General features: G+C 38.6%; 2 protein-coding genes across 2 annotated transcripts; both read left to right on the forward strand.

Moving 5' to 3' along the window:
• Nucleotides 1-589: 589 nt before the first annotated feature.
• On the forward strand, nt 590-8,911 carry LOC136434863 (VWFA and cache domain-containing protein 1-like; the record flags this gene model as incomplete). Its single annotated transcript, XM_066427945.1, has 17 exons — nt 590-751; nt 1,235-1,366; nt 1,768-1,885; nt 2,379-2,466; nt 2,764-2,847; nt 3,080-3,190; nt 3,524-3,596; nt 3,900-3,952; nt 5,060-5,195; nt 5,498-5,704; nt 6,160-6,219; nt 6,595-6,673; nt 6,856-6,946; nt 7,414-7,500; nt 7,666-7,763; nt 8,046-8,159; nt 8,790-8,911. Coding segments are annotated over exons 1-17 (1,815 nt in total), but the record flags the coding sequence as incomplete, so codon positions are not given.
• A 10-nt stretch (nt 8,912-8,921) lies between these two features.
• LOC136436004 (protein delta homolog 1-like) lies at nt 8,922-10,712 on the forward strand. Its single transcript, XM_066429718.1, has 5 exons — nt 8,922-9,014; nt 9,234-9,365; nt 9,600-9,719; nt 9,891-9,974; nt 10,451-10,712. Exons 1-5 carry the CDS (start codon nt 8,948-8,950, stop codon nt 10,561-10,563), a joined length of 516 nt encoding a protein of 171 aa, XP_066285815.1. The 5' UTR covers nt 8,922-8,947; the 3' UTR covers nt 10,564-10,712.
• Nucleotides 10,713-11,154: the final 442 nt, after the last annotated feature.

Genomic DNA, 11,154 nt, shown 5'->3' on the forward strand with positions numbered 1-11,154 from the left:
TTAGGATAATTATCAATAGCCAGGTGAAATTGACCAAGCACTCACTTGGTGGTCTATTCTGTGGTTATAGCAAAATACCATGCCTTATGGCACCATATACACGAAAAAATGGTCTTCAACCATGTATTACTCTATACCTCTACAGACGGCCGAGTCCTCATCCACAGGAACCTGCCCAAACCTATGGAGTGGAGGTCAGAACCGACTTTCCTCGGGCTGGAGGCGATGGAGTCAGCTCTAAGGTCAAGGGAGGTCACCGAGATTCTGAACGGAGACACAGGAGACTATTATACTATGGTTAGGACACTTCAATACCAATATTACTTACAAACTCCTTTATTTTGATTACAAAGCAATTTTGGTATTAGTGAAGATCATATTAGTAGACGTTTTACTTAAAAACAAAACTTTACAGAAAGTAATCGTAGAAATTGTTACAGAATACGATTGCATTAACTTTCAAAAGAGAGAAGGGATAATATCTGTACATCAAACAAAATGGTTACATCATCGCTATTAATGTAAATATATAAATAGATATTGTAACGTGGTTTGTTACAGCAGTGTCCGTTGTAACGCTGCAAATTCTATGCAGGTAAAAGTCTCGATTGCGCGCGGGGATGCACAGTTCGACGGGGCCGTGACCATAGAGAAAGCTGCAACCTTCTACTACGAACCCATTCCTGACACCAAGTACAGCGTGGTTCTCTGCCTGTATGAAGACGATGAGACCATAGCCATTCCTACTAAGGTATCTTTCTTTCAGATGTGAACATAATTCTATTAAGAGGTCGCAAAATGTTGATTACACAGTTGGACGACATACTTCCTGTATCATGTGACATGCGTGTGGTTAGAGACGAAGGAATCATAGAAAAAATAGAAAATTATAGAATCTGTCATAAAAATTTCACATTTTTATGAAAGGCTTATATCCATGTGGTATGCATTGTTTACAAACCTAAGGGTGAGGTTGTTTGACTTCCTTACTATTTAATTCTATGTTGTTGAAATGTACTCAAATCATTTTAGATTGAACCAAAATACATCGAAACTGATAAGTTTCAATATAATCATCAATATAATCAAACATGATTATCAACTTAACAAACAAAAGTTGCATGCATAAGATCATTTTAGCATTAGCTGAGGTTGCTTATTTCTGCTAAAGTAACCAAAGATGCACAAATAATATTTCTTGACTGCATTGATAAGCATCTGTGCATGGCCGTAGGTGACCCCAGCGGATAACACAAATGTGCAGTACCACCGACTGGACTTGCTGTACATGAACAACGCCACCGGTGACACAGAGTTCTGCAGTCTGTATGGGGAGTACGCCGCACCTGATGAGTCAACTATCAAGGTATCGTTAATATACATTCTACGATACATCATACAAGACAACATTTTTGCTATGTGTTTTCAACTTCAGTATTTTAAGTATCATAGCCTTTTAACGTTTCTTGAACACATGATACGTTTAAAATGATATTTATTAAACATATTCACATTGAAACGATCCCTTGGTAGCTGAATCACTCTGAATCAAGTCCACTTTATTTGTATTGATCAAACATCAGCCTCGCTTTTTACTTTAATGGCAAGAAATATCTCCTTTTTCCAAATGTCGACTTGGTTAATGTGGAAAGGTCTGTTCAGTAAACGCTGTATGTCAATGAGAGAATTATTTTCAACACACTATACATGTTAAATATTAGTTCTATTATCAGTTTATCACATATAGATAATCTTTGAAACCTACAGTTCCCACCAGAGGCATTCGCTGATCCTATCAAATACCTGAACACATTGGAGACGTTTGAAGATGTGGTGGGCATCGAACGTTTCATCAACGACTTTACAGGAACAATGGCTAATCCAGGTAGAAAAATGCTTTGCTGGTCACAGTAATGTTGTAATTATAGATAATCATCTAATGTTCTCAATGAAACGTTAACCGCAAAAACCATGATTGATTCGCAACCTCACCAATCTTTACATGCATTAGTATTCAGTATTCACATAAAATCAATCAATTATAAGTATAATGTTGGACATCAAACTAGTTGATGAATGAATATATACCGTTCATCATTGTGATGAAATGACTCATGATTTATCTGATTAAAATCGTAACTTATCTATTAGAATGATGTACTTTATTTGTTTTCATTAGATATTTTTCAGTTAATATATTTTCGTGATACTAGATCTGTGCAATAATGTATGTGGGCAGAATACCAATTTCGCAAGAAGAGTCTGCATGTTCTAAAACCACAAGTTTGTTTCCTAAAATCTTAGTATACGATTAGACAATGCCATTGCTTACAAGATCTAAGAATATGGATACTGAAGAAACGAAATGCTTAACCCAGGACTAATAGGTGGAGCCCGAAGTGACGCAATAGTGTCAGCTGAGATGGAGCAATACTGGAAGAAGAACGGTCAGGAATCCGTATGGAGGTAAGATGGCCAGGGAGGCAAATAACCTGCTATTAGATGTAGTAGTGCGTTGGCGTAAGGATAAACCATCCCGCCTTAGCCTGGGACCTCCTCGCCTCTACTTTGCACCTCACGGGGTCATAAGGGGAAAACTAATATGAAGATGATGATTCATTTCCTCAAACAAATAATAAGCTTTGATTGCATGCGCAAGCTGTTTGATAAAATATCGTTATCATACAGTAATTCCATGTTTAGGGGGAAATTCGGGCTTTATGTATAAGCTGTCATGCATCCGTTCTTGTTGGATTTTGACAGATACTTCGGCACAGAGAACGGTGTGTTCAGGATATTACCCGGAATTATCACGGACAAGCGGTATGACCCCACCCGGCAGACATGGTGAGTTACTTTCAGATTTCTCTAATGTCAACTGTCGGAACTATCAGTTATATATTATCGAGCAAGAAGAACAACACCATTAAAGCGAAAGCTGTGTTGGTTTAAAACAAGAGTCTAACTAAAATGAAACTATGATTATTTGTTTGCGCGAAATCTTTATTTGAAGGTAAAGTTTACAGGCTAGGAGTAAGGAGTAACCGCTAGATGTCAAAATGCCCCCACCCCACTGTAGGTATGCACGTGCCCTGAGCAGACCTGAAGATTACACCTTCTCCCGTCCGGTTCCCAGTCCGTTCGGTGGCGGCAACATGGTCACCATCAGCAGGGTCATCTCTCACACAAAGTAAGAATCCTTGTATCCGTGTCAACATTATTTGCTTCTATGCATAATCATCAAGTTAAAAGTATAACCGGGTAAAATCAAAAGCCGTGTGTTATCGCTTGTCATTCCTTATTTTTCCTCAAAAATAGAAACGATGTTAAAGGGATAGCTTGTTATTTACAGAAGCAAGTAGGTACAAAGCAATATATTTCTTCTCATACATACCGATTATTAATCTTTAAGGGGTATCCTATTATAAATCCCTGTCCGTACGACGTTTTTAATCTGCCAATCCGCCATTTCTTAAATTTACTTCAATATATACATTATTGAAAAGCCGCGTGTTGTTTGCAGAACCGAAGAAGTGTTCGGAGTCATTGCGGCTGACATCACGGAGACGTACTACTACTCCATGCTGTACACGGAGGTAAGCGACAAAAACTTACTTTGTTATATTAATGATGTTAAATATAAATTTGGTTCAACTCTTTTATTATCATTTACCAACTTGAAGGAAGCTTAAAATAAGAGACTTGAGGAAAGTTAGCAACTTCTGGTATTTCTTTTATCTGTAATCAGGTGTCCTCAGCTGATAACATTTTATGTTATTAGACAATGCTATTATGGTTTTTGTTATTTAAGCAAATTTGATGCCATTGATGTCTTATACACATTTTGATAAGTAATCAGGGCCCTGATGGCATTTCACTCATTTCTAATATCATTACAGGTTCCCGAATGTCTATCTGATGAATACGACTGCTTCCTGTTAGACGACAGTGGGTGAGTCATGTTTTATACGTGCACTACTTATATCTTCTAATCAGTTCTAGCTGGCTTAACTTTTCACTGTTCTCTCTTTTCATAAACTGAAAATCGCATATTTATCTCGATGAAAAATAGAGATATTGTTTTGGGTGTGTCTGTGCGTGTGTGTGTCTGTTTGTCTGTTTGTCTGTTTGTTTGTTTGTCTGTTTGTGTTTCCGGACCACTCTAGTCAGCATAACTCAAGAACCTTTTGATGGATTACAATGATATTTGGTATGTGGGCGGGTGTTGTGAAGCCGAAATTCTAGGTCGATTTTGAGCCCCCTAGCATGTGACCTTGGTACTGCAGATAGCTTGTGGTGTAATGAAGACGTGGTGTGGGCTTGGGCTCTCTAGCAGCTTCCTCTGGAACTGCAGGGGCGTTATCGTGAAAATCTTCTAAGGAGAATAACTGAACAAAGGAACGATGGATTTCCATGAAATTTAGTATACAGGTAGCTTAGACAGAGATGTAGGCAATGAAGTGCAAACTTTGCTAATTAGGACTTAATTTGCATAACTAATGAGGAAATTCTATAATTGCAGTGTTTTCCATTATCAGACTCAAATACATGCAACATATGTAGTTTATGGAAAGTGGAACATCAACAGATACCAATTATGCAATAAATCCCTAATTTGCATAATCAATGCAAAACACCATAATTCATCTAATTGGAAAATTATAGGACTGTCAATATTGCAACATGTGAAGTTAGATAAAGGTGTTTATGACCAAACATATATTAGTGAATGTGTAAGTCATTTGCATGAATAGAATTGTTCATGGAGATATGAGGTCGTGGAACTCTTGTTTATTATGCAGTGCTCATTTAGATTGGTTGATCTGTGTTATCCTAAGTGCATCCAATGGCGCATAAAAGATACCATGTATCTCAAAATATGTCGCCCATATTAAGTGAGACATGCGCTTTTAAAAATTTGCAGACCCACTAATTTCGGAAACTTTATTCCAATCAGACATTTAATGATATTAGCCACCAAACATTGTATAATAGCTTCTCTTATGTATGATTATCCAAACACACAATACTCTATTCGCCCTTCCCCCTTACTCTGTAGGTACTTCATGGAGTCGTTGGACAGCGGCTATGTCTCAACGTTCAACAACAACACCCGGAGCATGAAGCACGACCACCTGACTCACAGGTTCCCTTGGCTGGCCAAGTATCTCACCGTCAGAGGAGAGTATCTCAGGGTAAGAGAAATCATAAGACACACATACCACAATATGCAAAGAATACATGTACCAAAACACTGCCATGATCGTTAGAGTGTTGTCCCATATCATCAGTGACATGTAAAACGTGTTTGGTAGAGTGGACATAAAAGATTTTCATCATTATCATCATCATGGGGATCTCAGATGTCCATCACCAAGCCATTCAAGTAGCAGAATCGAGCGCTTCATTTATGTACTGCTTATAATATAAATAGTACACTACATGTAGGGCCCAGTAACAGTAACAAACAACATACACAAAATTGTTGCTTCTACAGTCGGAATGGTGCAACAACTATGCTACCCAGAATTCCCAGCTGTTTTACGACACAACTGGGTTTATCGGCCTGGAGGTCACCACCGGCCCGCCGTGTTACCAGTTCGCCCTGTATCCCATCAACGCCACCAACACCTTCATTCTCACCCTGCACAACCGACAGACCTACCACTGTGACGACCGTCCTGTCATAGTCGGCGGCAACCAGGTTTGGGATAACAGTCAGGTTGTACAGCTTTGCTTGCTTCGCTTGTTGGGGAGGAAAATGACTCTAGACCTTTTTGTAGATCACTTTAGATTACAACACGTTTATGTAGAAATGTGTTCAAATAAATGGCAGCACATTTGTATGCAGTAGTTAGGCGTTACAGGCGGCAGCGTTGACGTGCTTGTCATGCTATTTGTTGGATACCGTGTATGTGTATGTGCTTTCGTCTAGAATATAAATACATGTATGTCGTACAAAGCCATTTTCATATTCCCTGCTACACAGCTGACGCTTAAGCTTGGCTTGAGTTTGTATCGACAATACTTTGTCTCTTAGGTGGTTACCTAGTTTATTTGAATGTGTTGTCTATTTGTTGTGTGGGTGCTGGTATAACTGTCAATATTACAGTTTTTATAACTCAAATGTCAAATGACAATTATTACCTCTTCTTACAGAACTGTTCCTGCAATGATATTTGTCAGACATGCAGTACAGAAGATCTGCAAGTTTGTCAGGTGAATCTTAATTAAGTAAATCGTAGAACTAGTGACCTATTGTAAAAAGACTGAACTGCTTGCTTGTCCTTTAACTTATATCTTCTAGTTAAACCAATGTAGCTTATTTGGGTCCAGAATGATTCGATCTTTTTACTGAAAACAAAAAGAATTATACCATTCACTATGTCCTTCTTTTGAAAGAACATGGGGTTTTCTTACATTCTTGGCCATATCTAATCCGGCCTTATGTTATTGTTCATTACTGCTAAGTACTAACGAGTATTACATGGTAACTACCCTCTGACTATGGCGATATTGCATTTACAGCACACTTTCATCTATCGACCTTAAGTATTATTCCGCAAGTATTTTACGTCCTTTCTTTGTTTTTAGTGTCCATGTGTTTGTGACTGGAACTACGAGTCCTGTACCAATGAAATCTTCCGTCTCCTGTCCGACATCCCGTGCCCTTGTGAGTACAGCTTAACCAAATTAAAGAAACATTCTTCTTGAATGCAAATCACTTCAGCTGTTTCTGGACTGCATATTTTGATAAGTCATCCTTCATACCATGTCAATTCTTCACTTGTAATTTTTCCTAGAAGTTAACAAAGTTATTTGTACAAATCGATGTCTTTCACTTCCATATTTCAGCCCCGCATAAAGACATTGACATCAAAGGAGAGGGGCCGCCATATTCACCTGGCCCAGAGATGCAGGATTGTGAGGAACGGTGTAGTGCAAAGTACGTTTGATCGCTGAAGGCCTTAATAGTGCATGTACAAAATAGCCGTGATTGCAAGTTTTCTGTATTCCAATAAAATGCAACCACTTAAAATGATGAAATACGTTCATGATATTAATACAGGGGTATTGTTCACGCTGACATCTTTTTCAATCATGTAACGAAAAATGATATTAAAAAGCTTCACATTATTCTTTAGCCATCATTTGCATAAAATAAAGATATCAACTCTCAAAATTTATCAAGCAACCCAAGGCCACCACATTAAAGAACAGCCTTCTCAATGTCTTGAACACTTGGCTATCTGAGGTGATTACGGGTGGTGCATTAGACTATTTTTTTATGTACTGTTTTATTAATATGGCGGTCTAGGCTTACAATGTTAAAATATTAGGGTTATCGTTAGTTCATCATGTAACATGACGATGAGCACATCAGATTTTAGATCAATTTGTTTCATTTCTCAGGACTGACAACATCACCTGTGAGGCCCTATCTCACTGCGACTGGTGTGGGGAGTTGGACGTCCCTGCATGCAAAGAAACCTGCTCCCAGTAAGCTATCTTCAAGTTAGAACAACTTTATCTTTCAGCTTAGACATTCTTAACCTTCACAATTTCTGACATTGCCGTCGATTCTTAGAGTCTCTTGAGTTCCTTATCTGACAGTATCTGATCTCTACTATCTAAAGAGTTATTCTTCTATGTTGTTTGGATAAGAACAACATTGGCGCCGGTAACTACGACTGAAACTCCCCTAGCAACAACAACTTCCACGACGACCGTTGCAGGAAATACGCCTGATCCAATCGTTCCAGGTACTTCATGTTATGTACAACATTATGTTGGCTTATTTATGTTTATCTGTACTATATCGAGAAGGTTTTCTTTTTGTACAAGGTCACAATATCTCTCTTCAATTTATATGTAAATGTACATGTTTGTGCGTGGCTACATAGACAAATTACGTGCAGAGTAGGAGTGGACATAACACATTATCAAAAACTGTTGTACTGTGACATACGCATTGTGGCATTGCGGCAACACCGTCTATAAACCTTGTTTTTTGTGTGTTTTTTTTACTCTGACCTTTTTCGAAGTGGTTGGTAGCTGTACAAGCAATCCATGCAAGTCGGGAGGGACCTGCCAAGACGACGTGAACGGCTACACTTGTGTCTGTCCACCCAACTCAGCGGGAAGTCATTGTGAAACAGGTAATGTTTACGAACATAATTGCTTCAGATTATATTATATTATATTATATTATATTATACAATGTAGTGAATTTGAAGAGATCAGTGATGATGGCCGTCCATCGCATGAAGATGAGGAACTTGCAGCATTAATTGTTTTCATGGTATTTACGATTAAGATATCCTCAGACTTTCTTGAGAAGATCCTCGGTAAGCATGCATTCGACGACGACGAGGTCATAAGTATGCAATCCCTTATCGGAACAGAAAAGAATGGGCATAGTTGAAAGAAAATAGCGCCACGTTGTTGGTCTCACATACGAAACGTAGGTCCTTGTCAATGTGCTTAAGTTTTGTTGTGACTTTAAGGTGATTCCGATGACGGCAGCATCTTGAGCACTCTTCCAAAATAACATATCAACAAAATCCCTAAGTTATCAGAATGTCCTAGAACGAAATAACATACAATTTCTACTAATACTACTACTGTCAATCTATACGGACTTAACATAAACAAAACATAGCATAAATGACAAAATCAGTGCATAAGGAAGTAATTTATTTGAAAATCATTTCCCAAAAGGCAGCTTATAAAAAGAAAAAAAATTAAAACTCTATGTCTTTAAATTCTTTTCCCTTATTCATCTCTAGTTTGGCAGTCCGACAAGTGTTATCGGTTCTCGGACGACAGCCTGTCCAATCAGGAGGCATCTAGTGCATGTGTCAGCATGTACGGCCACCTTGCGAATATCCATGAAACTGCAGAGCAGCAGTTAATTGCAAGTCATTTGGTCCTTGCACATGACGGAATGTTTTGGATCGAAAACAAGATATCATCATCTTCCTGTGGCTTCGGGGTTGGATCTACCTTGTCAGGTACCATTTCTTCCGGGTCATGTTGTAGATACAGACAATGACAGAGAAAGTGAAGTATCGTCTCGTCTTTCGTCTCTCTCCCATAGCTAGTAGTATAATGATAGCGAAGGTACAAAGGATATGATGTTAAAACCTACCAGATTAGGGACGTTGAAAGATATGTCTACCGTCATTCTAGGTCAACCTCTTCATTGTTCTAATAAACATTTTTTTCTATAGCAACGTCTTCTTTGTGGATGTACAATAACGGCGCAATCAACTTCGACATCTGCGTGCTGCTGAACAGTGCTGTTGGCTACAAGGGGACTTACCAGCGCTGCGAGGAGCAACACAACTACATCTGCGAATCCAGTGAGTGGATATTCAATTCTACTTCATTTAAAAGTTTTATTCCTGCTTTATGTCTGATTAACCTTGCGTTTGCGTTTGCATGTAAACATAAAAACTCTAGAAGTTGTGGATGAATCCTGGCCTTGCATCAGTCCTAAAGGTTAATTTATTGGCAAAGGTGAGGTCATGGAACTCTGGTTGAATAATACCAATAAATGTAACCAGCAAAATGTGAACCATCGCGTATTTCCCCAGCCGCTGGACCCTGTCAGCCGAACGCGTGTCAGAACGGAGGGTACTGCATCTCCTGTTTTGGGGAATCCAGCTTCTTCTGCATCTGTCCTCAAGGGTACAGCGGGCCATTTTGTGAGACAGGTAATTTCACGATCAATACTTTGATAGCTTGATACTTGATACTTTTTCTTATAGCAATTTTTTATTAGTGCAATGTTATATCAACTCTAACGTTATATCTAGATAGATATAAAGGCACATCAAATATGTATGTAGCAAACGTCCCATTTTTTGTACTTCCATTTCTTTTAGTCGACCCGTGTAATCCCAACCCCTGTCCGTTTGACTGGACCTGCTCAAGCCATGGCGGCCAAGCTGGCGGGATCCACTGTTCAGGTAGCAGACCTTTTGAAATACTTTTAAAGAGTATTTTCTCTTATTTTCTTTCCTTATCGATACGATAGTTAAAATATGTCTAAACGTTTTATTTTAGCATGGCTAAATAGTTCAAACATTAAAATTATAATTACAATAATAATACTCATCAGCTATACTCTTCAAGTTATTGCCACCCACAAATCTATAGCATGTTATTGATCCCATATCAAAAATATAATCATCTAAATGGCGACCTCTTATTCACATATACACATATCTAGCTTTCGACCACCCTTATGTATTATGATATAGTTATAGTTTTCACTTGTGTATTTAGTATGCGATAAATACATTAACAACAACGAAAAAACAACCCAAGAAAAACAACAAACAAAAGAGCATAGTCAGTTTTAAAAAATGCAATTCGTGAGGGAAACATGCTAGACTTCTTGGCATATTGTCATAGTTTGATTTCCCCCCCTTTTTCACCACAGTACCAACTGGAGTAAAGGCGACCAGGTCCGGCTTCTGCACGACGACCTCTTGCGGTCCGGGTTTAATCTGCATTGAGGATGGTCCTATAGGCTACTATTGTATCCGTGGCTGATGTGTCAATTTTCATCACCTTCCAAAAATGGATTTGACCCCAGTGTGAAGCCTCTCGAATTGCTTGTCACTTTTCGTTGTCGTAATCAAACTAGAAAGTAACACTCCGATTTCCTATAGCAATAGTAAAATAAATCAAATCTGCTATGATATGTTCTTTTCCTGTTATCATATTATGGTTGACATGCCAGCACTCACAAACACTTCAGCAGTAAGATATTAGCCACACAGTTTTTCAGTGCCTCTCTCACGGGATACTTTTTTTCAATATCAGGTATTATGATTAGAGAGGAAAGGTCATGCTAAGGGCATATCTATGTAACAAGTCCTGCGCGCGGACATTTTTCAAACGTGCAGCAACAAAAAACGACCTTGCGTACGTCACATGCCCACCTTGGTGACGTCTGTATGTCGATAACTACGAAAGCTAACAACCTTTACAAGTGTACCTTGGCCTCAGTGGTGTGTATACAAACCCTTGTTTGCATCAATTAACTACCATTATGGGATAATAACCGTTTGTAAGACAATCCCCATGTACTTAGACCTATGAACATCATTTATGCCAACGGTGGTTGGCCTCAGGCACGTA

The sequence above is a fragment of the Branchiostoma lanceolatum genome, chromosome 5, assembly GCF_035083965.1.
Source record: "Branchiostoma lanceolatum isolate klBraLanc5 chromosome 5, klBraLanc5.hap2, whole genome shotgun sequence".
NCBI classification, from domain to species: Eukaryota; Metazoa; Chordata; class Leptocardii; order Amphioxiformes; family Branchiostomatidae; genus Branchiostoma; species Branchiostoma lanceolatum.